General features: G+C 47.9%; 1 protein-coding gene across 3 annotated transcripts; it reads left to right on the top strand.

The window, feature by feature from the left end:
- Positions 1-491: 491 nt before the first annotated feature.
- LOC144138585 (uncharacterized) lies at positions 492-27,240 on the top strand. Of its 3 annotated transcripts, none has more exons than XM_077670944.1 (4): positions 492-648; positions 9,962-10,799; positions 16,820-17,023; positions 21,475-27,240. In XM_077670944.1, exons 1-4 carry the CDS (start codon positions 564-566, stop codon positions 26,810-26,812), a joined length of 6,465 nt encoding a protein of 2,154 aa, XP_077527070.1. In that variant the 5' UTR covers positions 492-563; the 3' UTR covers positions 26,813-27,240. The 3 variants fall into 3 exon arrangements, with proteins under 3 accessions (XP_077527070.1, XP_077527072.1, XP_077527071.1); XM_077670945.1 differs by lacking the exon at positions 492-648 and adding an exon at positions 2,212-2,376; XM_077670946.1 differs by lacking the exon at positions 16,820-17,023.

The following is a 27,240-nucleotide window of genomic DNA, read 5'->3' as shown; positions in this document are numbered from 1 at the left end:
GCTCAGGCTGGTGGGACGTTTTTAAAGCAATAAACGTTTGTTGTCATGTGATCTGGCTGAAAGGGGAGTATTAAGTCCGTCACTCAAAATACAAAAGAAGCGTCAAAACTGTGCGTACAGGCCCAGGCGTCACGCAGGTTTGCTCGTACAGCTCAAAGAGTGTTGCAGGGTCCCTTTAAAACGCATACGCCGTATACTCGGTGAAAGCAGCGCATAAAAAACGAAGACAGATAAAGGATAAACACAAACACGGCGCTGACTCGCCCCTGAAGATTTTAACGAGGGAAAACAGCCATACTTATAGTTCACATCACCGAAAACACAAAAAAGAAAGAAAAGAGATAAACGCAGTTAAAACCGACTACTGCGCTAACCGATAACACACAGCGGTCATGCGCGATCAAGATATGCAAGACATGCGCTGTTTTCACCATGAACATTCCCCAACTTGCCCAGTTCGCCGCACTCGTAAGCGCGCATACTAGTTTCGCCTCGGACTAACCGACTCGTGTTGTGTGTCGTGTGTCCGCGCTTTAAACGTGAATCAGATCGCCAGGAGGCTCATGAGAAGATCGGCCATATCCCCGGGGTCGACGGATGATTCATGTCGTGCTGTGATTCCGTCTTGCCGGAGGCCGGATCAGCAAGGTAACGGGACATGCAGTTCCCAGGTTTTGGAGGTGTTTAACCCGCTTCTTAGCCCGCTGCAGGAGGTGAGCCAATTTTATCGGCAGGGCGAGGCATTGCGTGAGGTGTTAGCTGGGTGATGCGCTTTTACAGCGAAACAGACTTGGGCTAGGTTCTGACCCAAATTATGCGTGCATCTATCGGGTCGCGTTACCCCAAAGCTGGCGTGAAATTAATGCCCTGTAGATTTCAATCTGCTAATCTGTCTGGCAAAAAAAAAAAAAAAAGAAATATGTACTGAAATTGGCCGCTAGGACGACTCTATCATTAGGCCGAGTTTCATATGTTTGTCATGATTAGTTAATTCACAGCGAATTCGTTGTAAACGTTACATAATTCCCAGCTGCTCTTAATACCTGGCCGTCTGCCGAGGGGGTATGGTTACAAAAAACGGCTGTAACTCCTACCGAAACAAATTATGCGAGAGTGAATTTAGAATTAATTTGAAGGAAGCTACGCGTATGAGTCTTTATTAGCTTAGTTTAGTAAGTCACCATACATAACTATACCAACACAGTTTCGCTGGTCTTCCATCTTCTGACATTAGCGTTAGGGCTGTAAATTTTTTGAGCTTGAGCGTTCTTTCTTTCAGCCTCGCCACACACGCTGGTGGCCTAAAATTGTTTGGTGTGTCTGCCTGTGCGTCTTGGCGGAGTTTGGAAATACAGCCTTCTATGAGGGTGTGTGTGTGTGTGGGGGGGGGGGGGGGGGGGGATTTCAAGATGGGGTCGTTGTTCTAATCTTTCCCTAGCTTTGTTTCATCCGCGAGGCGAGCGCTGTCTTCCCCCTGCCCCCAGGCCTGAACTTTTATTCAAGAGCAATACATTTGTTTTTGCGAGGGCTTCATTTGAAGCCCCCTAAATAAATCAGCGCGGGCATCAGGCTGTCGTCGCTGATTTATGGACCCGATGTGCGTGACAAAGGCTTTCTATCGCGCCTGAAACGACAAAAACACTCCCCAATGTCGATCCACGCTCGTGCCAGTGGGAGCAGCACGGTCACCCGCATTTGGACCGGGCGGCCGTTCCACTATTCTTTCATATCCACCTCTCGGGGGCAACATCAGCTGTTGGTGTCTATGATGGAACGAGCTCCCAACCCGCAATTCGAACTGACCTAATGCATAAACATTGGGAATACGATAGCTGTACTGTGTAGCTCGCGTAGCGGATTTTTGTCAACAAGCCAGGCGTTGTACGTCGCTATTTTGAGGCCATATTGGCCTGAAATATAATTTCAATGCCTTTATTCCCTGCGATGAAGCACTCGTGGAAGAAACTACGTTACATAATCTGGCTATCACCGTAGTGTTCGTATCTCCCGCCAAAACTACAAGTTACCCTAAAAATTTAAAACGACTTAAATCAGTGTTTTTTAATGTTGTAAGTACTTAAAAAAGGCAAGACTTAAGCAATAATAGTTGAAAGAAGGCATGCCTGTAGGAGAGGAGGGTGGTAGCACGTGGCGCTAAGTGCGGGAACGACTGTGCGCTGTTTTGACGTTGTGACTTGTGCGTGGTTGTGCTGGTTGTGCTTCGGCCGCGGCGACAACAGTGGCCCGGATTTGAAGGCGATAGCCCGCTAATGTGTTGTTGTGGTTAGCCGCCTGTACTTTTTTCTATGTGCGATAGAATTTGGGTGATAAAATCCGCGACTAAATAGGTCAAGATGCCTTTCCTGCGAAGGACAGGTAAGTTCGCGTGATTAGAGCAGTGCTGTTTGAAACACGGACACTTCGCGTCATCATTCTCTTCAAAGTTCCTTGCCTCGTCCAACAGTTTCATGTCCATCTTAACTCGCCTTTCATACGATCATTGCCGCCCCTGTGTGTACGCCTGTCCGGTCGGACGCGTTCACAGGGGCTGTTGTAAACTGCCAGCTACCAGTTTACAACAGCCATATCACCATCCGCGATACAAAAAACAGTGCAAGCCAACTAGCATCTCGGTTTCAGTACTTTATGTAGGGCAGGGGACTGAGGAGCTGGTCGTGTGGAGGGCATAAATTCTGATGCGAATGTCTTGACAAGCAGCAATTTAACCGAGTTCACGAACTTCATGCGCGCGCAGTATCCCCGTTTTTTCGAGCCCCACCGATTGCCATCTACTGTCGCGCCGGTGTAACCCCACTAGAGCAATGTTCCGATCGGCCTTACCTTCCAACACAAGGCACAAAGTTCCACCCAAAAAAGCAGCGCACTTATTGTGTCAGCTTCAGATTACTGTGCGAGCGCTCGTACGATTCGCAGGAAGGGTATTTCGCCCAAAGACTACCTCTGGTAAAACACAAAGAAAAAAAAAATCCTTGTCTTTCACAAGACTGCGGGCGGTAATGCCTCATGAGCACTACAGCTGTTGTTGCCGTTGTTATTGTATGGTCAATAAAAGGCCGCCTTTGTAAAGGATAAAGAAATAAGAAAGTTTACCATCCCTTCGTAAACATAGTTGAGAGAAATGCTAAAGCTAAAAGTGCGTCCTATTTTTACTGAAAGTGTGTTCAATCAATCGTCAAACGTTCAAAGACCCAAATCGCAAACGAAGAAAGTACCCGTGTGACGATTTTTCGCTCTATAATAACCCCTGTCACACGGGCACTTTCAATCGTGATTGAAGTGAAGCGCAATCGAGTTTTCGAGTGCGCTCGACACACTGCTGTTGCTACACGGCCCTTTCAATCACGATCGAAACGTTGCACGGGTTGCACTCATGTATGCCAGATGGCGCTAACAATGTACTTGCGGCCGGCATCTGGTAACTTCGCCCAGTTCTAGGTATACGTAACTATGTAAATATTACCTCACGCTCATTTGGGCAAGTTATTTGACACAATTTGTGGCGTTAGTTGAAGTTTTCACCTTCTGCGCCATTACTGAGCGGGGACGAGAGTATCTCCGCTTGCGTTCAATCGCACTTGGAAGCCTCGATCGTGCTTGACAAACCAGGATTGAGTTTAGGGCGGGATCGAGCTTGATCGCGATTGAAACTGCCGTGTAGCAGGGGCCCGATCCGGATCGAGCTCGATCCGGATCGACTCAATCGCGATTGAAAGTGCCCGTGTGACAGGGGTATAAGTGAACACACCTACAAACAATCTAAATGTATACCAATACGGGGTGTACGAGATAAAGGTATACTATTGTACCCCTTCTTCATGATTGATGCGTGTATTGTCTTATCTAGAACCGTTCCTTTTTTGCGATGTTCAAGTAACTGTTTTGGCACAATGGAAGTCCGGTTTCACGCACCCATCGTGGGTCCGGAGATCTTATCAGAGCTTTTCGGTCAACCAACCAATCTATGGAGACATGCATTAGTTTTTTGACAGAACACCATCGTCCCATTAGGAAAACATTCGCTTTAAAATGCGCTTGTGATCCAGTGAGATTTGAACCCGGGTCTCCGTGTAGCAGCGGCAGGACGTTGAGTGGTATTACCAAAGTTGTTGGTCGTTCCTTCTGAGCACATGCCATCTTGGGGGATTGGCCCAGAATCTGAAGCTTCCAGGGGCTAATTGGCCGCTTCACAGAATTGACAAGACTGAGAATAGGAAACGTAAAAGTTGTTGAATAGTGCGTGCTGCGTGCGTGACACCTGAACGTGATGGCACGTAAGCAGAACAATTGTTCACCAGCCACACGAAACTCTGATTCTAGGGAGGCTGTGGTGTGTGCCAGTCTGCTTGATGACGTAATGTGCGTGATAAGACGAAGAAATCAAACGAAGAAACAGATGAAAGTGAAATTTAGCAGTAAAGAAGTTGTTAGTTAATAAGTATCGTTAAACTTTTGCCTTCAAAGCGCGTAAGCAGACTTGTGCGCCCCGGAGAATTTTTGTCAAGATGGCTCGCCAACATAAAAATCTGCTGTGCAAGGTGTTTCGAGCATTGATGAATTGGCATCTAGATCACCAAACTTGAGATAATAAGCACTGTCTCTGAACAAGAAAACTTCTTCGTTGTCAGCATGTTGTCTTCTCACCTCCTGAGAGCAGCAGTGCCACTTTAGGTGTGTGTGACAAGTCACTTTTTTTTTTTTTTCATCTAACAGAGGTGCAAGATGAAGTGAGGCAGACACATGGGCATTGCCTTTTTAGCACTGCTTTTATTCACTTCAAGCTGCATTACTTGCAAAATTCGGGCTACCACTTGGCACACTGTTTTGTGACATTTTGAGTCACGTTTGTTGAGAGTCGAGCCATAGACACCTGAAATATCATAAAAAAGGAATGGGGTAGTAGTGACCTGAAAAACGTTTTGTTTTCAACATCGCTTTATCTTACCAACCTTATGCTTCTGTCACACGGCGGATCTAATGACATTTAGAGCAAACGTCATCCACTCTAAATGACATTAATTTGGCGCTACACGAGAATACCGAATGACATTTGAGGCGAATGACATTTAGCGGCTAACTGAGGTCCCGGACCTCAGTTACACCTCAGTTGGTGGCCGAATGAGTAGCCTCGACAGCAGTAGCGCGTCCCTAGACAGGAAAATTCAGTAATAAACCAGAGGATATTGTTTCTAAAAACTGTCAGTAAACTTTTATTTTCTTCTTTGTGTTGTTCAAATAAAGGAAGATAAACAAGTAATAACAAAAAAGAAAATCTCGTTCCCAGTGCGAGCGCTAGCCGAATCCGGATTTTTTGCAGACTTGTCCCGGCTTGTGACGTCTACTTATGTCACTTAAATCGGTGGTTTTCTTGTTTTTTATTATAAAAATAATTCTTTGTTACGTTTTTTAGTGTGAAAACATTTTAGATGCGCTTGAAATGTAATTTCTGCGGTTTTGCGAGCTCGCTAATCGTCACCGCTATCACAATCAAATGACATTAGTTTCGCCATGTAGACCCGCACGGCCGAGCTGAATGTCATTAACTTTTAATGACATTAAATTTGCCGTGTGACAGGGGTATTAGGTGGGGGTGAAGCACTGATGACGAAAGGAATCTCCCACAGCAAGATTGCTAAAATGGAAGGCTCAGTGGAATATTGACAAATAAAAGTTAACGAAAAAATGGTACAGTTTGACCACTGTAGAGCAGGGAAATTGTGCCTGTTGTGAAATTACTGCTTTACTGCACCTGCTCTTGAGTTTATGCTTCAGGCATGGTCACTTTAATCCGACATGATATGACGGGTACGACACAAACATGTTGGTGTAATGTAGCAGGCTTGCCAATTGAAACCGCCGACAACACCAGTCAGCTGACCAGTCTACCGCTGGGATTTTTGGAAACAGGTTGTAAAGCAAAAACTGAGGCAGGAAAGATTCACGCCATGATGAATGTGGTTTTGTTTTGTTGGCTTAGTCAGCTCTGCACAGCCGAAATACCCGCACGCTAAAGTATTGCAGTCCGTATTTTGGCTTGGGACGCTTCGCTGGCTTCGCTTCAGTGGAGCAGCATACGCGTGCGAGTGGTACAGTTGTAGAAAACGTAAGGTCAGTCAAGCGCAGGAGGAAGGTTACCAATGTTTAATACGGGTTACATGAAATTAGAACAACCACTTTTTGTACCATAAAGTATAAAACCAAGGTATGGAAAAGCCATGGTTGCAAAGTGCGAACCCACTGTTCATGGTACGAACACACATTTGCCATCGCCTTTCCTGCTTCAAGTAATACAGTCGCTGGTGATCAGCCATTTGTGGAGGCTGGAGTGAAGCTTCCTGCACATGCGTTAGTCAAGAAGGGACTCAGTTTCCAGCCAGAAAGCGGCAATTTACATTGTGCCATAGGCCTCCCCTTGGTATGTATGTTATTTCTGCAATGACCAGTTATTCTCAAGGATAAGTGGTCCCGAGCATTGCGCTGGCACTTTAGGCGTTGCGGGTTTGTGTCTTGTTTTGGAGTTTTTCTTTTTTTTTTTTTTTTTTAAGTGCCGAGCACTTTAGGGGCTCACCTTGTCATCGAAGCTTGCTCGCTGGACCCAAGTAGAGCCTAACAGCGTTCCGTCGTACCGGCTGTTGTCGCGGAGTCCCGTCCCACAGAGGCTTCAAAAGCCAAGCGGTTTATATAGTCACAAGTGTTCGAAACTCGTGCACCGCTGGCGCTTGTCCTACATCTCCCCGTTGTTTAGCGCGAAGAAAGCTGCAGGTACAATTGACGCGAAATATACGCAATTATCCGCCCGCTTTCGTTTAGTTAGGAACGCTGGTTAAGTTGGTTTTTACAATAGTAAGTGAAAAAAAAGTGGCAGTGCAACGCCGGCACGTGTGGGAGGAAAAGCAAGCACAAAAAGAACAGAACTCCCGCTGGCGCAGTTTCAGGCAGGGGGCGTGCGAGCTCTGCGAAGGCGGGAAATTTGAAATGCGTTGGACAAACCTCCGTTGAATTCATCAGGAGAGGATTGAGACAGGGCGGCGAAGAGCATGATGGATAGTAAGAGTGAGCGTATAACGGCGCCACATCCCATTATGGTGATCACTGCTCTGCACTTCCGACAGCTTTCACATTGAGTGGAATGGCTTTAATTTTTTTTTTGGTTAGTTGATGTTCGCGTAATTCGTTCACACATTTTTTTCTTCTTTCTGTGTGTGTCCTTGCACTGCAACATGCTTTGCTAGGACATAGTTTTTTTGCAGGCAGGGAGTTCCTTCCATTATCAAGTATAGCCGCAATGCAAGGATTTCACCATCTTGTCGCAAACTCTACGAATTCATTTATCGAATGAGGTGCAGAGAACACACCCACAAACTTCTTTTTCCTTTTCTTTTTGCAGTGCTTCTCTCGAAGATTACTGGTGGAACTTGCAAAGCCTCACCGCATTGTCTGTAATTAAAGGAGGCTAAATTACCTCTGACGTTTGCACTAATTATATTCGTATTCTCTGGGGACACACTAGCATTGTACGTTACCACTTAGTTTTCAGTGCTGGTGGTACTGTCATTCATTCAGTATAACTGTTGGATTTTACCCACTTGTTAAACTTGTGTAGTCAGAATCGGTGCCACTGAATGAGGGAATTAATTATCAGTGTTTTGACCACATAGCCTCCTGTAAGAGTCTCACTGGCTCCAAGCGAAAGTTGTAGGTAGTGTCTATTATCACGGCAACCGTGAGAATTACTGTCAGAAATTTCTCACGGCAGTCGCCTCTCACTGGCTAAGAACGCTACCCGGAGATTCTACAGGATAAATATTCCCTAAAAAGCCATATTTTCAGTTGCTTGCTCCTGTAGCGCTCTGGTATAGTACTTGGTTTTAAACGAGGAGGCTCAGGTTCGAGTCCGACATTGCGTGTTCTTTTTTTTTTTTTTTTTTTTTGTAGCTTTCCGAATTTTTCGGTCATCGTGATTTTGTCAATGCCTTCTTTTTACTCTGGTTTTTACCATACCAAAAGATCGACGTACAGGACTTCTAGAATGGGTTGAATTACGTTAATATAGGTTGTGTGCTGTGTCGTTTGGCTGGGATGGATCATGTTTGTTGCAGTTAGGCTGGATTTGGGTAGGTCATGTTGCGTTTGGGCGTAATATTATTCGGCAAATTTTAGGCCCACCAGCTTTTATGGAAACTGCCGTGAGAATTTTCTGGAGGTAATTCTCACGGCTGCCGTGAGATTAGACACAACCAAAGTGGTATTACTCAGTGTACAAACCCCAAAAAATTGGGTCGTTCCACGTAGCGTCACTCTGATCTTCAAGCTCAACCAAGTTCAAGCTGGCACACAAGTGAAGACGTCTATACTCGGTTACAACTCAAGAACGGCACCACCTCATGTAGTGTATCATTCCGCCATAGCGCCGGACCTGTGACGTCAGTGCACGCGCGTTTTGAAAGGGGTTTGCTATGAATGCGTGACATCGTCTGCCTTGTCTCGCGCAGTTTGTCGTCACTGGAGTCGTTTATAAGCATATCAAGTCCAAAAAATCACGGGAACGGCTCACGCCATGTTCAAAATATTCCCTGTAACGCCCTACTTGCGCCGCGCGGAGAAACATCCGGCTACGGTGATAAGGCACAGTAGCAACTTCCGGTGCCGTTCTTAAGTTGTCACCGAGTATAATCACTCGTTCATCCAAGAGGGGTGTGGGTGCAGAGAGGGGATTATGAGACAGGAGTAAGGGCGCGTACCACCGGAAGATGTGCGCATTCCGGCTTCAGCTCTTAGCAGCAGCATTTGTGTGTTGCCTTTGGTACGATTGTAGGTGTGGTAGTTGCTGCTGAAGAAGCAGCTGTGTGGCAGCTGCTTTGCTAGAACCACGCTACTGCTCGACAAATTTCATTTTACCGTGTTCAACAATGACACATTCTTTTTTCCTCTTATCTATTGGCATGCAAGGAGCTTCATTATAATGTGCCACAATAGTTGCAGCCGTGGCTTTTTTTTGTCTCTTCCATCTACGAAAGAAAACCTAATCTAATGCTAACTACATACGCGAGCAGGCCCAAATTGTTCAGATGTGACAGCAGCGTCTGCCTGGAGCGGAGACTCCAGTGTTGAATATAGAAGGATGCACAGCCCCGCCAACGTGCTGCATTGGTATGTATGGCTGACTAGTTTGTCAACGCAGTGTAGAGAGACGCAGACGGTCAGCGCAGCGTGACATGGGTGCCTGCAGCTTGGTGTCGGCCGACCGAATTGGCTGGCGATTGACCTAGTGCACTCTCACCCTAAAAGGCTGGTTCAAGGGACAGCAGAGATGCAGGCGTTAGGCAGAAAGTGCTTAGCGACGTTTCATGCTATGTTTTTAGTCAATGCTGCTTGTGAAGCGTTGGCTGTCGCGTCAACCAAAGGTGGTCAAACAACGACTTTCCTGTAGCTCTCTCCTGCTCTTTCCCATGCTCTAGCCTTCGCGTGTGCTCCTGTCTCAGGCAGTCACCCACTTGGCAGCGCCACTTTGCAGAATCTTATAAGGAGCAATTTACAAGGTTTGTCCAGCTTTTGCGAGGTGGTGCGTTTACGTGTCCATGTTTTCTCGGTGTCTGCCTGTCGAGCTGCATGTCAAACCCGAGAGGTGACGCAAGGCAAGACGCCTGCTTCCGCGTGCCACACCACAGATGAGTGGCTGAACTAGGCATCCGTTCTGTTCCCGACGGTGATATATATAAACAGGCAGTGTTGCTTCGGCACACAAGAAAAGCCAGGTGTGTCAATATAGTAACCTAAGTCTGTCTGGCGAGTGGATGGATTGTAAATGGATGGACGAATCAACTTAAAATCACAGAGCGCGATATCCTACTTTCCTTGATTTTTTTTTTCCCTGTCATCCCTGAAATGCCGCTCTGTTTGTGACGTGTCTGACCAAAGTTGTGCTCTTCCTTTTTGTATGCAGTGAGGTCTCGCACCTGCGTTGCGGCGGCAAAGGCAGCTGCTGCGGCCAAGGCAAGGTTGTCTCCCACTAAGGCGAAGACAGCCAAGAAACAAACGCCAGTGGTCAGCCCCAGGAGCGTGATCAACGAGGCGGCCAAGAGTTCATCCAGTCAGAAAGACCAGGGAGGAGCCAAAGACAAAGCTGCCGCCAGTGAGGGGGCCAGGGACTCATCGAGTCAGAAGGACCAAAGCGTCTCCAAGGCCAGAGCTGCAGCCAGTGAGGAAGCCAAGGGCCCATCCAATCAGAAGGACCATGGAGTAGCGAAAGCTAAGGTAGCCAGTGTGGCGACGGCCCGTGTGAGTGGTCAGGGAGGAGGTGAAGGGAAAGCAGCCAGCGAGGAGGCGAAACAGGGAGGTGCCGTGACTCGCTTGCGGAAGTCGGTGAGAAATAGCGATGGTGCATCCACATCAACAGCTCGTACTATCTCGCCCACCAGATCGGACGACGAAAGCGTTGACGACCCCGATTGCGTTGAAGCCAAGAGGCCGCGCCTGTCTGTGTGCTCGCCACCGGATCTGAAAAAGAGGTCGGGCACCACCGCGGCTGGTGTCGAGAAGACCTCCGAGGAGCATGAGATGCGCGGGCAGGGCAGACTTCGGCAACTGCAACGTTTTCGTGGAACGGGGAGGCTGGACACAGGGGATGGGGAAGGTGCTGGCGGAGGCAGTTGGAACACTGCAGGCAGTGAAGCGCGGGAGCCACAGGCATCGTCGACGGCCCCACCCGCGGGTTCTGAAGGGAAGCACATGAAGTTAGACAAATCCTTCGATCCCTTCGATCCTTCGTTGCGACAGCCAGTGTAAGTTGGTGTTGCTGCTTGGCTTGTGCTACTGATGCTGGAAGCGTTCTGTGACAATTTGCGCTGTTTGTGTTTTAGGAGGAATCTCAGTCTTGTACAGTGAACCCTCATTATAAACAAGTGTTGGGGACAGGAAGCCGGTGTAAGCTGCACTTCGTTAAAAGCGGGGAGTGGTTTCTCTTTGTAGTGTGTTTTTCAATGATGAAAACTTCGATCAAAGAAAGAATTCGAATGTATGTGCTGTGCAGACACAAATTGAAATGAAACAAGGCAGGGATCAAGGGAAAAAGAGTTTTAAAAAGTTTCGATTTATTTATTGAAAACAGGGGCGTTACTTATCTATCAGTTAGTAAGAATGACCCAATTTTAGGTCGATTAGCAGCTGCTGGGATACATAGCTGCCTTATTGTATGATTCATTGTTTGGCTAACCTTGGCGGTCATGCCGGTGCCTTTCTTAACTCTTTCGTTACCGCGGGAAATTGACCAATTTTGAAGGGTCTAACAAAACATTTTTTTGTGCTATACATATTGGTTAGGCACACATTGCAGTGACATAAAATGCAGATTATTCCGTGCGCTTTCCAACGACACCAGTTTTAATAATGTTTTCCTAAATAATGATTCCGAAAAAAATGATCGAATTCGAAATTTTTGTCCACGCGTCGAAGAAAATAAGAAAAAAGTAAGTTGTGTATAATAAACCACCAGCAGTAGAAAAAATTTAGAATATACATTTTGTAGGTAGACATTTCAAAAAGCCGTCCTAGAAAAGAAATTGAGTTGCGCAGTACAATTTCTCTGATATAAAAGAAAATGTTAGCCCACGTGATGCCCGTGCCATGTGGTGAAGCCGAACCTCTATTTCAAGTTTTGCTATTTTGGATAGTTCTCTAGAAGAAATGTGGTGGTTTGACATTATTAAAAGCCCAAATTCACCTCCACGTGATGTAAAAACACCTTTTCAATGATTATGACCGGCACAATATTGAAGGCAAACAAGCGATGTGAAAAAATCCGCTTGGAGTTGAGAACCAAACTCTTCGGTAGATGCTTGTTGACGTTCTGATGATCACTTATCAGTCAGAACTTTCATTTGCGGTTTATTATCATGTTCTGACTCACTATGGTAGCCCTGCTTGCAGGAATAAGGTACGATGCGCTAGAATCATGCCCAGCAAGCTTTCACCAAGCCGCCGTCGGGCTGTGAAGCGAGTTCAGCACTACGAGCCTACTACATTGCAGCGCCACCTACCAATTTTGAAAAGAAACAAATACAAGGCTGTTGGAGACTTTGTCAGAATAGACAGTACTACTAAGAAGCGATACTAGACCTCCGGAAATACCCTCGTATGAAACCGAAACTGGCCGGTGAACAGCTGGTGGTGTTCAAGGCCAATTGGAAGCGTTCTCCTCGTCTGAACTGATACCCGACGACTTGGTGTTATCGTTGGACTTTCAGCGGAAGCTCTTATCGCAGAAGCAAGGCGTAGATAGAGTGGAAGCGCGAGCGGCATGCTTGTTTTGAGGAGCAGTAGCGGGCAACGGAAGCGCCATGGCAAATGAGCTTGTAGTTGGGTAACTGCGTAGTAGCGCCAAATATGAATTTCGCAATGCGAAAACGAAACCGAAACTGCTGGAAACTGGTTGAAAATGTCAGGCATACTTGCTAGACATGCGGGGGACCATCAGAAATAAGCTTTGGGAGAATAAAGCTGCCCTTTGTCCGAACCAAAGACCATTAGCGAATAGCTGGGGCCATTTTCAAGTAATCATCACCTCTCAACGCTGTCGGATTACAAAGCTGACCCCATTATTTGGTATTTGACTTGCCAGGAGCCTTTTGACAAAAAAAATATTATGGTAATGCAGCCTAACCACGACCTGCATCCTTTTTTCTCAAGTGCAGCAGCCACACCCCCTTCCTCAAAAACACACGCACCTCAGCTCGCAAAAAACGCCGCCAAAAATCTCAATGTCGCCGGAGCGGGAAAATTTAAACTGATTCTAAAAGGGCAGTGCCTAGACTAACCACTGGCCGCATTAGGTGTACGAGAAACGACTACAACATGTTGAAATAGGCAATATAAATCATCGATCACCGGTGATCGATTTGAATAGGCGTGGTAACGAAAGAGTTAAGAGGTCACGTAGATAGGGCTGGTGCCCCATGCTCATGCTTGGCTTCTGGCCGATGTATATCCGATCTAAGCTGTTGGTGTATTATTGAAACCTCGAAGATGGCTTGTTTTAGTGCTATAAAATTGAGCATTGTCACATGCCACGAAAAGTAGCGCGCGGGGTGTACACGGCCATCAGACTGCACATTTGAGACCCCTCGTCGTGTATTCAGAGCAAAAGATGCAGCTTGCTGCTGGTGTTAAGAGTGAACAGTTCAGATTTATGAGTAGATCAAACATTTTTGTGATGCAGCAGCTAGAAAGGTTTCCCCTATTTTTCTCTGCTCCAGAAAACTATTGAGTTTACCACCTAAACAAGGTAAACCGTGAAGCTAGTTGGTGGTCTGCGTGATACGCTTGCTCTACTGACATCTCGAATGTCATTCAACTCAAATCAGAATGTTACGCTGCTACAGTGGGTTTTTCATTGGCATTCGGTTGAAGTGCACTTCGAGGCCATTCGAACCAAATGTGAGGCGGGTCTATGCGGGGCCTTGAAAATCTTGAAAGCCCTTGAATTTGAAAAGCTTGTTCTCGAGACCTTATTAAAGGACCTAGAATTTTTACACACCCTTTCAGGTCCTTGAATTTCATAAGTTATCTTTTTCAGAAGCATAGACGCAACGTGAAGGTCTTTAAAGGCCAACTGTAGTCAAATTTCACCTCGGCCAAATTTACTTCAAACGTACGGTATGTACCACCAAACCAACCGGGACATGACTGGTAGCCCCTCGAAATGTTTTTCTAATTAGTTGGAGACGCTTAAAATGGCTCCGTCGCCGGTGACACTGCGGATCGCGCAAACAGCCATGATGCGGAAGTGACATTGCGGTCGGCCCTGTGCCTTTCCCTAAGGCCAGCCAGTAGAAACGGTCGAGCTCCGCTGGGTGCGCATCTCCTACGAGGGCGATCTGTTGCGCGCAGGTTTGTCTCGGCCGGCCAGCTGCGTGCCGCTGCTTGCTCCCCTTATCTCGCCGGCTGGGTCGGCTAGAGCGTCACTTTAGCCTGGCCGTAATGGCCGCACTCTCCTCAGTCACGCTTTCAAAACCTCCGATTTTTTTTTATGGTCATTTGCGTCGCAGATACGCGTGTTTCAGGCGTCATATTTTGTATCTGGCAGTCTTTTTAGGCGGAACATTTTCAGGACGTTGAAATTTTGAGTGCAGGAAGGAGTGAATGTTTGTTGTTGGATTGATCTTCCAAAGTGAATACAGGGAAATCTCTATACATTTTCCACTGGAACCGGGAAATAAAACGTATTATGCGAAAATCCTATTATCCAAGGAGTTTGAAACAGGAGGAAAATGTGCTTACTCTGTCAGCAACTCACTTTTATTCAGCAACATTCAATTTGTGCTGGACTTTCTTTCTTTTTTTTTCAATGTCCATTAGTAAATTCTTCTTAAACATAAACAAGGAAGCTGCCGGTATTTTTCGCTTAGATGGACACTGTTTTGTACGACAATCTGTGTCCTTCCTGAAATCTGTGAATCCAGCCGCTTTATGCTGGGCAGTCTTCATTGTCCAAGAAGAGCGCGACGTCCACTTTTTCGCATAGGACTGACCTGTCGACGTTCCCTGCTGCCGCTCTTAACTCCCTTGAACCATGTAAGCAGGACGCCTTCCGTTTGCTGATATTTCGCATCGCGCGTTTGTTTTACGCCGGGGCGGAAAACCTACAGCTCCTTTCGAAGTCACTCTTACTGACCAACAATACTGTTGAGCGTTGGCACTGGCAAACCGCGTTCGCCTGCCAAGTCAACGTGCTTCCTCTTCAGATTCTCTTCTAATTTGTGTGCAATTTCCTTTAAACGGAGCGCCTTGAGTTTCCCCGACGTTGTTACAGGCCTGGCGGCACCATCTTTCACAGCAACAAGGCATCCAGGGGAGAACAAAAAAATAGCCTCAGAATCACAGTGGCACCACCAAACACAGCAACAAGGCAGAAAGAGAACAAAAAGCAGTGGGGGGAGCACGGAGCGTAGCGAGTAGTCGGGAAAGGAAGTCGCTGCCTGATGGTATTATCAAATGCTCGGCAAAAATGTGATCATAGTAAACGCGTTTGGAAATGCATTGTTTCTGAGGAACGTCGGCTGGGCTAAAAGAAAAACGTGTTAGGCCGAAAAACGTGTTATGCCGAATCGTATCAACGAGATTCTGCTGTAGAATTTTGCATTTTGCAGCACACTGGAAGTGCTTACGTGTGCACAGTTAAATCTGAATGTAACGAACCTCTGTGTAACGAATACCTGGATTTAACAAAGTTTTTCAATTCCCCATTGCCGTCCCCATTGAAGCCCATGTGTGTGCTGCCTCTATGTAACAAAGGTGTTGCGGCAGTTAACCTTGATGTAACGAACTCACTGAGCTGATCAGTCATTTTTTTTTTTTTTTGCACTTTCACTTGAAAAATCGGCCAGAGAAATGCACTAATTGAGCGAATACTGGTAGCACTACTTTAAGGGTCCAGCAACTACGAAAACGTCTAGAATCACCTACAAACAAAATTTGTCATGGTGGTGATGATGAACAGAGTGGCTAGCACCATCCCGTGACTAATGTAGCAGCCACTTCAGCTTTTGCTTGTGTAGTGCGACACCAGGCGGCAAGAGTAACTACACAACCTTTTTCTCAAAACCCGCACCGTAAACTACCGTGCATTTCCACGTGTTCGAGACAAATTTTGAGGTGCTAAGCTGGCCTGTCGGCATGTAGCCGTGCGTCTCCACTGCTATCTGTGGTGTCTGTTTGTCGGTTATGAGCGCTGCTGCCAGAAAATGAAAAGCTTTGTCTTTTCAAAACAAGTTCACAATTTTGAATGCCATTTCTGCCCGCGAGGAAGAAGAATGGCACCGCCAAGGACAGTATTTCATTCAGCAAGTGCCCTATCAACAGTTTTGAGTGCACAAAGAACAATCAATTCCACAAAAAGATGCTGCTTCAGCATAAGTTTGATACGCGTTAACGCACCGAAAAGTGTCAAAAGGCAATAGTGGCACGTTTGCGAATACGGGAGTAATTGACCTTGCTTTTTTTGGAACGCCGTGTAGTGCCCAAGGTCGTGCGAAAGCGGCAGGCCCAAATCAAGCAGTTTTTTACTCTGAAAGAAATCCTTGAAGGGCGAGTTCACTTTCACTGGTGGTCTAGCATTTTGGTTTCGTTTCTGCTTCATTCGCTCTAGCCCTAACTTGAAAACTGCATGTAACGAAAAAATAGCAAACTTTGGTCAACTTTGTTTTAACCATGTTTAACTGTAACTCAAACAAATGATGATAAATTGTCGAAGAAGAAGTGTTGCTGAAGCTATAGTTCTAACAAGAGGACTCATCTGAACATGAGTGCCCTTGAAGAAACAATGGCTTCTACAGATTCCATTTCTAATGATTTCCCATAATTTAAATCCCCCATCTTCTTTCCCTGAACACTGGTTCTATTTGATTTCTACCTGGCCATGTGATCTTTGAAAACCCACACAGACAGCCTCGGAAGTTCTTGAAAACATTGAATTTTTCTTTTATATCAACCAGCTTGAACCCCTAAGTGTCGCGGGCGACATTCAGGGTCCGTAAATGCCTTCGAGGCACAAATGTTTGTACCCGTCTTTGTCCAGTTGTCAGTTTGTCCTTAAGTGTTGCGGGCGACATGGGGTCTGCAAATGCCTTCGAGACAAAAATGTTTGTAACCCGCCTTTGTCCAGTTGCCACTTTGTCAAGTTTGTCCAGTGCCTTCACGCAGCTTTGTGTAAGCAGTACCGAAAGCAGAATACTGAGTTAACTTAAGCAACATTCTAACAGTTGTGTCACGCAGTTAATTTTTTCTGAACTCGAAAATAATGTTGCAGACCCGGGAAACTCCAACGTTTTCGCGGAACGGAGAGGCTGGGTGCAGTGGATGAGTCCAATGCCGGCGGAGGCATTGGGAATATTGGAGGCACTGCAGCGCAGCAGCTGCAAGAACCTCTGACGACCACACCCACGGGTTCTGAACAGCAGTGTGTCAAAGTAGACCAATCCTTCTACCCCCCGAAGGCAGTGAGGCAGCCAGTGTAAGTCGGTGTTGCTGCTTGGCTTGTGCTACTGATGCTAGAAGCGTTCTGCAAAAATTTGAGCTGTCCGTGCGTTCGGGTGCTGGGGGGGATCTCAATCTTGTACAGCAGACCCTCGTAATAAAGAAGTCCTGGGGAAGAGGAAACTGGCGAGAACTGTGTAGCCAGCCTAGATTATGGGGTTTAAGGCACCAAATAAACACCTGGGCTGTGAGGTGCATCGTAGTGGAGGGCTCCGGATTAATTTGGACCCCCTGGGGATCTTTAACGTGTGCCACAATCTGGACGCGCGGACATTTTTGCTTCTTGGTGATGGTTGGGTGTTAATGGCGCAAGGCCGACCGGGACAAAGAGCGCCAGAACAGTTATAGATTAGAGATGAGAGGTAAACTCTAAAATTGGTTAGAAGAACGAAAGTAAAATTAGTGATAGACAATGAGAATGGCTGGTGTAGAAGGCTAGTTTGTGGTTATGTGGGGTATGAAATTGGGTCTAAAAATTTCACTTGCGCTAAATAGTTAAAAATGCGCTTGACAGAAAACATGGGATCGTCAGACGGGAAAAATGCTGCGTGAGGTGGGATGTGTTGTCTGTAGAGTTGGGTGACGTGTTTGCGTCATCTTGTGTCGAGTGCTTTGCATTGAAAAAGTACGGGGGTCACAGATAGGCCGTCTCCACACCTGCTACACAGGGGTCTTGGAGATCCCGTGAGCTGGTAGGAGTGTGTTGCATGGGTGTGGCCTATCTGTAACCTAGCTAAGCTAACTTCAGTGTGTGTGTTGTGTGTGTGTCACTGCTGTGTGCTCCCAAGAGTGGCTTTATTACGTGTAGTTTGTTGTCGGTCTGTTCATTCCAGTGTGCTTGCCATGTTTTGCGAAGGTGTTGTCTGATGTGTGACTTAAGGTCAGTGTAAGGTATTATTGTTATGTTCACTGTATTTGTAAGCGCAGCAGCAGCGGCCATTTGATCCACTGTCCCCTTTCTGGCAATCCCCGAGTGACCTGGCACCCAGCACACGGTCACTACAAGACTTAACGCATATGCTGACATAATGGTTTTATAAAGTAAATGAATAACGATTTTTACAAGACTGCCAAGATGCTAGTGCACAAACAGCGCTCAGAAAATCTGCGATGATGATGGACTTTGGGATTTCACGTTGGGCTATGTGATTTAAAACGAGCAAAACTTTATAGGCTTCCGCAGTAAAAATGCTGCTTTTCGAATTTAGGGTTTTCGTGACCCTGAAATCGGGTGGCTGCGTGGCACACGGTACAGCAAGGGCGGTCTTTGATGCTTCACTAAAACATTCTGCACACTTGTATTTCACTCGAAGAAGCAACAGGTGCTGCAGAATTGCAGTTGTCGGCACTCACTTTTTATCAATTTCTACAAAAGGCAAGTCGCACGACGCTGGGTGAAGCTGCCATGGTGGTAAAAAGTCAGGAAGAGTTCATTTGCAGGTGTTTGTGAAAAGGTGACAGTTCTGACACTTCCTCTCTCTTTATGATTTTCGGCTCTTGCCTTCATCTGAAAGGTGACCACTGCGGCCGGAATCGAACCCTCGCGCTTGGGCTCAGCAGCGCAACTCCTTAGCCAGTGCGACGGGTACCCATGTAGTAGCTATTAGCTATCAGGGACAACAATCAGCAAGCGGTTTGAATGTCTCTCTGTCTTGCTTTTGCTCTGTGCACTCGCACAGTTAACCGAAGCGCTGTGCTGCGGGGATGGTCTGTTAGGACTCGCAGCATGTCAGTGCTTCTGTGTGGCTTGCTTAGGCCTAATTAAAATGTCAGCATTTATAATTAGCAAGGGCATGCCTCCCTGTCCCAAAGAGGGAAGTGAAGACGTTTTATCATGCTCATTGTGTACAGTGTTGCGTGCCTCTCTTGCGTGACGGGCCTGAGCAGCATGCTAAAGTGTTCATTCGCGTAGTCTAAAGGGTGTGGAGGTTCAGCTACCAAGAGGTCTTCTGGGACCTTGTTTGCTCTAGAGTGGTGCACCTTGCGACTCCCGTTTCTGATCGCGCTGCCGTGTGCTGGCTGTGGCATGTTCAGCGAGTCCCTAGATGGCTGGCACAGGCCGTGTTCTTCAAGGGGTTGTCTTCTTGTTGCTGTGATCCATACTTACTGACCTGGAAATCATGAAACGGCACTTGAGATAAAGGAAACTCATCAGTTTCGATTTCTCCGAGCTGGCAGACGGCAAAAGGAGCATGCATAAGTCGTCAATCTGGCACAGACGTGAAGTTCGTCCTAGCGGTAATTTCTGCCAAAGCATGCCGGTCACCACACAGTATAGACAGAGCCTAAATGTTTTACGCCGATAGGCAGGGACACGGCCATGGCAGTGGTTTGAAAGCATGAAGAGCAGCCAGAAGTATAGGGTTTAGGCTTAGCATTGTGGTGAATATTTGATGACCACGTTCACTACAAATACGATTTCTAGTGGGATTTTTGTCCGTGTTAGCAGCTTCTTTCTTATGTTCACATTTTTGTTTTTGTAAACTTTGTTTTTGTAAAGAGTTCCATTCTGGTGAGTAGTTTCGTAGGATTTCATTACAAAGTAGGTTGTACTCCCCCCCCCTCCATGAAGCAGAAGGAAACAAAGAAAAAAATGGAGGAAAAAAGTATTAAGCAAAAAAGTAAAAGGAAGAAAACATGACCTTGATGGTGGACGATCAGTGAAGCAGTAACACAGAATATAGGTGACAGGTGCAAGTATGTCTCATGAGTGTTGACAGTGGTCACTTCTGATGGACATATACATATGCGTGCGCACACACACATGCATGCACGCACACACACTTTTGTTTAGACTTTACCAATGTGGAAAATGGATTTTGTTGATAACTAATTTAATGCATATTCAAATGATGAGATGGATAAGCTGGAGGCCCAAATCATGTTTTGAATGGTGTGTGGCTTTGGCGGTTCGTTTTACAACACTTGCTTTATAGAACGCCTCAGTCTTCAAAGGCATGAGGAGCCTCTGGAGTTCTTGTTCTCGGACATAAATAAGAACACACGGAACCCTAGCTATGTAATCTCCACCTGGAAAATCTATTCAAAATTTAGAAACATTGGGATGCAGTGGGCGCACTAAACATAACCGTAGTATTATTATTATTATTTGTTTTGGTTTTCGTTCAGGGGCTTTCCCAGTGTGTGATGGTCTCGGTGAGAGCATGGGCTCAAAGCTGTGCAGGCGTGGGGTATGGTGTGCAGTAGAAAAACAGTTATCAGCAGCCGTTATTTGATGTGGAGGCAGTAGCTGCGCCTCTCCTCTCCCTTCCACAAGCCCAAAAATTTTGGAATGATGAGAGGGGGCTGGGGTGCTGCATATCCCAGTGGCTGCAGTTACTTGCATCTTGCTGAGTTGTGCGGGTTACATGGCATCAAGAATTCCATCAGAGACACTTGGCAGTATCTCGTTGCTTTCATTAATACGAAGGAAATTTACATTGGTGTGGATGTTGCAAGGTTGCTGCCTGCTGACCAGTCCCATTGGGGCAATAAGTTTTTCGCGATGCCTGACGTTCACTCAGGAAGGACACCCCGATGTGTACAGGAAGTGATTTGTTGAACAATATCAAAATTGGTCTTTTGGACTTTTTAATGATACAGACAACTAATTTTGGTGGAGTATATGCTCTCTATCCCACATGAAATGTGATTACTTGAAACGCCTTGAGCTGAAACGGTTTTCTTGATGCGGTCCTAGAACGCTTGAAAGTGGAATTTTTAGATCTACGAGCGTTACACGTGCTGCCAAAACGAATGCGGGCAACCACAACAGTGAGTGGTGTGGCAATATACTGTTAACTGTACGTGACAGGGAAAGTGGTAAGTTGTCCCCAGATGAAATAATAATAAGCTGCCATTTTTCCTATTTCTTTGTGCAGTTTTTGAATCACGCATTGAAAATAACAAGGCTGTATACGCATGGTAGTGTCACGTTTCGACGCTACATAGGGCCAGCCTTGAGATTTTAGAAAGTTTATTGAAAGACGAAAATTATTTCCACCAATTTATTGAGACATTTGTTGTTGAAATGAAATCGAGGGTTGGAGAGCAGCCTGTCTGGTTGGGAAAACGCATGAGAATAAAGACTGGCACCTACCAAGAAATTTCATAAAATAAAAAAAAAAAGGATGCTTCGGCTCCCAGTACGGGTGCCTTGTTCACAAATCTTGTGAACAAGGCACCCGTCTGTCAATAAGGCAAGATTTGTGAACAAGGCAAGATTCGTGAACAAGGCATCCGTATGGAGCCGAAATGTCTTTTTTGGGTTTTATAAGCATTCTTGGTTGGGGCCAGTTTTTATTGCTGTCAGAAATTCCTTGTGGTTACCCCAGTATATGAAACGCTGGCATTTATGCCCCTTCAACGTGCGCCTGCCCATAATTCCCAGCGTTAATCGCTGCGCGTCCTCTTGTGTTTCTGCCGCAGGCTCAAGGAGAAGGGAACCGCGTACAAGTGCAGTGTCTCCCAGTGCCCGCTGAGCACCCGCGAGTGCGCCGTCGGACTCTGGTTATTTGCACTGCCCTGCAAAAAGACGTACGCCAAGCTGCGTGCCGACTGGGAGGCCAGCATCAAGATCGACCCGAAAATCAACCACCCACTGAGTCCACGTGTCTGTTTCAGGCACTTTGCAAAGACCGACTTCGTCTCGCGTAAGCAGCGGCTGCTGGGGCTAGAGGAATACGCAGTTCCAACTATCCAGGTTCCGGGGGAAGCCAAGAAGCCATGCTCCTACACAACCATTTTCCGACAGAGCTCATCGCAGCCCTCTCAGTCCGTATCTCCCAAGGGTGCCTCGGATTCGAGTGCAGCAAAGGCGGGCAAAGACGCGGCAGTGGCTTCGCCCTGTTCTACCGTCAACTCTGCGTCGGGGTCGACAGCAAGAAGCAGCCGAAGCCGTGGGCCTCAGCCTGATGCTAGCACACAGCCAGAATCAAAACCAGAGCGAAAGAGCGATCCTGACACTGCCACAAGCAGCGTCTTAAGTCCAGACGCATCGTCGACCTCTCCCGTTCGTTCCGTGCCAGCTTCAACAAGAGGCAGCCGAAGTACAAGGTCAACAGCTAAGTCCAGCATTGCCACAGCCTCAAAAAGAGAGGACAGGACTGCAGTGGCACGTCAAACGCTGCCCAGTGCCGAGGTTGCGCCTCCGGAAGCTGAGTTGGCCTCTGTTGATGGTTCCATGCAGCAATCTTCAGCTAAAGGCAGCCAAAGTACAAGGCTACCACCAAAGTCCAGCATTGCCACTACCTCAAAAAGCGAGAAAAGGACTACAGCGGCACGTCCAACGCCACCCAGCGCTGTGGTTGCGCCTCCGGAAGTGGAGTCGGCCTCCAATGATGGTTCCATGCCAGCTTTAACAAGAGGCAGCCAGAATGCAAAGCCACCACAAAAGTCCAGCATTGCCACTGCCTCAAAAAGCGAGAAAAGGACTACAGCGGCAAGTCAAACGCCACCCATTGCTGAGGTCGCTCCTATCGAAGTTGAGTCAGACTCCGATGATGGTTCTGTGCCAGCTTCTGCAAAAGGCAGCCAGAGTACAAGGCCACCACCCGAGTCCAGCATTACGACTGCCTCAGAAAACATCAAGACCAGTGTAGTGGCAGGTCAAACACCACTCAGTGCTAAGGTTGTGCCTTCAAAAGCAGCATCAACCTCCGCTGTCCGCTCCGCGCCTGCTTCAACAAAAGGCACCGGAAGTGCAAAGCCACCACCCAAGTCCAGTGTTGCCACTGGCTCAGAAAAAGAGAACACCACTGTAGTGGCAAGTCAAACACCAGCCATTGCTAAGGTCGCACCTCTGAAAGCTGATTATGCCTCCGATAACGGTTCCGTGCCAGCTTCAACGAAAGGCAGCCTAAGTGCAAAGCCGCGACCCAAGTCCAGCGTTGCGACTGCCTCAGAAAAAGAGAACACCAGTGTAGCGGCAGGTCAAAAACCACTCAGTGCTGAGGTCATGCCTTCAAATACAGCATCAACCTCTGCTGTCCGCTCCGTGGCAGCTTCAGCGAAAAGCAGCCAAAGGGCAAAGCCACCACCGAAGTCCAGCGTTACGACTGCCTCAGCAAACGAGAACACCAGTGTAGCGGCAGGTCAAACACCACTCAGTGCTGAGGTCGTGCCTTCAAAAGCAGTGTCAACCTTTGCAAAGCCACCACTCAAGTCCAGCGTTACGACTGCATCAGAAAACAAGAACATCAGTGTAGCGACAGGTCAAACACCACCCAGTGCTGAGGTCGTGCCTTCAAAAGCAGCGTCGACCTCTGCTGTCCGCTCCGTGCCAGCTTCAACGAAAGACAGCCAAAGTGCAAAGCCAGCACCCAAGTCCAGCGTTACGACTGCCTCATCAAACAAGAACACCAGTGTAGCGGCAGGTCAAACACCACCCAGTGCTGAGGTCGTGCCTTCAAAAGCAGCGTTGACCTCTGCTGTCCGCTCCGTGCCAGCTTCAACGAAAGACAGCCAAAGTGCAAAGCCAGCACCCAAGTCCAGCGTTACGACTGCCTCATCAAACAAGAACACCAGTGTAGCGGCAGGTCAAACACCACCCAGTGCTGAGGTCGTGCCTTCAAAAGCAGCGTTGACCTCTGCTGTCCGCTCCGTGCCAGCTTCAACGAAAGACAGCCAAAGTGCAAAGCCAGCACCCAAGTCCAGCGTTACGACTGCCTCAGAAAAAGAGAACACCAGTGTAGCGGCAGGTCAAACACCACCCAGTGCTGAGGTCGTGCCTTCAAATACAGCGTCGACCGCTGCTGTCCGCTCTGTGCCAGCTTCAACGAAAGACAGCCAAAGTGCAAAGCCAGCATCCAAGTCCAGCGTTACGACTGCCTCATCAAACAAGAACACCAGTGTAGCGGCAGGTCAATCACCACTCAGTGCTGAGGTCGTGCCTTCAAAAATAGCGTCGACCTCTGCAGTCCCCTCCATGCCAGCTTCAACGAAAGGCAGCCTAAGTGCAAATCCACCACCCAAGTCCAGCGTTACGACTGCCTCAGAAAAAGAGAACACCAGTGTAGTGGCAGATCAAACACCACTCAGTGCTGAGGTCGTGCCTTCAAAAGCAGCGTCAACCTCTGCAAAGCCACCACCCAAGTCCAGCGTTACGACTGCATCAGAAAACAAGAACACCAGTGTAGCGGCAGGTCAAACACCACCCAGTGCTGAGGTCGTGCCTTCAAAAGCAGCGTCGACCTCTGCTGTCCGCTCCGTGCCAGCTTCAACGAAAGACAGCCAAAGTGCAAAGCCAGCACCCAAGTCCAGCGTTACGACTGCCTCATCAAACAAGAACACCAGTGTAGCGGCAGGTCAATCACCACTCAGTGCTGAGGTCGTGCCTTCAAAAATAGCGTCGACCTCTGCAGTCCCCTCCATGCCAGCTTCAACGAAAGACAGCCAAAGTGCAAAGCCAGCACCCAAGTCCAGCGTTACGACTGCCTCATCAAACAAGAACACCAGTGTAGCGGCAGGTCAATCACCACTCAGTGCTGAGGTCGTGCCTTCAAAAATAGCGTCGACCTCTGCAGTCCCCTCCATGCCAGCTTCAACGAAAGGCAGCCTAAGTGCAAAGCCACCACCCAAGTCCAGCGTTACGACTGCCTCAGAAAAAGAGAACACCAGTGTAGCGGCAGGTCAAACACCACCCAGTGCTGAGGTCGTGCCCTCAAATGCTCTGTCGACTTCTGCTGTCCGCACTGTGCCAGCTTCAACGAAAGTCAGCCAGAGTGCAAAGCCACCACCCAAGTCTAGTGTTGCCGCTGAATCAAAAACAGAAAACACCACTGTACTGGCAGGTGAAACACCAGGCAGCGCTGATGTTGCACCACAGGAAGCTGAGTCAGCCTCTAATATTGGTTCTGCGCCAGCCTTACCGAAAGGGAGCACTAGTACCAAGCTACAGCCCGAGTCCAGCATTGCCACTGTTTCGGAAATGGACAACAGCACCGTAACACCAGACAAAACACTGTCCAGCGCTAGGGTCATGCCTCTGGAAGCTGCATTAGACTCCGATATCAGTTCTATGCCAGCGTCAGCAAAACACAGCCCAAGTACGAAGCCACAACCTGAGCCAATCGTTGCCGTTGCCTCAGGAACCGGGAACAGCTGTTTGGCGATAGGTCAAACACCGCTGAGCACTGAGGTTTCGTTTTCAAAAGTGGTGTCAACCTCTGACGTTGGTTCCGTGCCAGCATCAGTAAAATGCAGTCCTAGTTCAGGGGCCAAGCCCATCATTGCCACTGTTTCGGACACGGACAATGGCACAGTGGTCACAGGCAAAATACTACTCAACACTGAGCTTGTGTCTTCAAAAGCAGTGTTGGCTTCCGGTCATGGTTCCGTGACAGCATCCGCAAAATGCAGCCCACATACAAAACAGCAGCCTGATCCCAGCTTTGCCATTGCTTCAGAAACAGGGAACAGCATTGCGGTGACGGGTGAAAAGCTGCGCATCACCGAGGTCGTGCCTCCAGAAGGTGCATCGGCCTCCGACATTCGTCCCGTGCCAGCATCAACAAAAGGCAGCCCAAGTACAAAGCTGCAGCCAGAGTCCAGCATTGGCACTGCCTCGCAAACGGGAGACAGCACTGTGGAGGCAGTTCGAACGCCTCCTTGCACTGAGGTTGTGCCACAACTCTCGGCAAGTTCGGCACTGGAGTCCACTCCTACCATTCACGCTGATCTGGGCTCAGCGGCCAAGGACTGTCTTGCCTCAACGGTGCTGAATGCCGGCTCCAAAGCAACAGCTGCGCCGATGTCATCATCTGGCGTTGGCTCAATCCCAGTGCCAGAATCAAAATCAACTGCTGCCACAGTCAGTTCATCACCAGCAGCAGGTGATGCCGCCGTTCCAGCTGCGGACGCCATTTCGATGCCAGCTGAAGAGGCCATGTCAGACTTGACTTCTGAAATGGAATCCGCGCATGACACTTTGCCCGACTCCACTGCGACAGGGGACAGCTCCACGGTGGTTGAGAGTGCTGAACCAGCCGCGGCTGATGAGCTAACAGCTGTGACGAGAAACAGCGGGAAACTCGAAGCTGCGTCGACATCAGGCGCAAGTGTGGTGTTAACGGAAGACAGCTCAAAGACTGTGGAAGATTCTGAGTCAACCGTTTGTGCAGGTCTTGCAGAGAGGGACAGCTTGGCTCCAGAAGGTCGAGCCACGTCCAAAGCTGCCCCGTCTGAGTCGTCCGAACAGACTGACTCTTGCGTGCAACTACAGCCCAGGCCAGAGCGCAGGCGGCGGTCTTCAAGCAGCGCTAGCGATGCGACAGAATCGGCGGAAGACTGTTACAGTCCTCGAGCGCAGTTAAGCCCTTCTGGCTGCAAGCCGGCAAAGCGAAGATGCCGCAAGAGCTTGAAACGAGCAGGCGACGAGGAAGTAGCCAGTATCGGCATTTCACCACCGTTGCCTTTAGGAGCCGTGTCTAGCATGGCACGAGAGACCGTGTCAACTGTTGGTGCGAAATCGCTGCCCGAAGCCGGAAGCACCCCAGCGGTCGTGTATAAATCCGAGCCAGACACTGACTTTTCGTGTTCGACTGCTGCTGTCGCACTTGAGAATCTAGAACCGCACCCGTCCCCTGCTACCACACTTTCGTATTCAAGTGATACAGATCTCGAGGAGAGTGTGACACCAGAAGTCTTCTCAGGAAGGGTGTTTGACCCTTCCGACGGCAGTTACGTCATCGAAAGAGAGATTGTCGGAGAGAGGGACGACTTTGGGATGAGTGCTGTGTTTTATAGGGTGAGCTGGGCCCCAAGGTGATGCATCGGGTCGTCGAGACAGACGCTAGCGGCCAAAAATGCCATTTCTATCGCATTTGTTTAGACCAGAACTTGCCAGGCAAGATGAAGCCCAGGGAAGTCGGGCTGTCATCACCTGTAATGTTCCAGCCCTGCTGCAGGAAGTGTAGTTTGTAAAATTGCATTTTTTTTTGTTGTTTGGACTGAGAATGGACCACAATTGTTTTTTGGTTGTGTGGACAGAAAATGGACAACTGTAGGTGGCTTGAAAAGTGCATTGTGTAGCACCTTTGTTCTTTCTCAATTTCCACTCATGATCGTGTGTTTTTTAACCACATTTTGAGCGAAACTGTGCTATGACGCGTAAAAATATGTAAAATGTTTTGTTACAAGATCTGCATCCTTTGGTATTTTCCCTACACCTGGAGTTCAAATAAATCACTGCCAATG

The sequence above is a fragment of the Haemaphysalis longicornis genome, unplaced genomic scaffold, assembly GCF_048455015.1.
Source record: "Haemaphysalis longicornis isolate Haplotype H1 unplaced genomic scaffold, Haemaphysalis longicornis Haplotype H1 scaffold_5, whole genome shotgun sequence".
Classification (NCBI taxonomy): domain Eukaryota; kingdom Metazoa; phylum Arthropoda; class Arachnida; order Ixodida; family Ixodidae; genus Haemaphysalis; species Haemaphysalis longicornis.
This window is presented reverse-complemented; position numbering and strand designations above follow the sequence as displayed.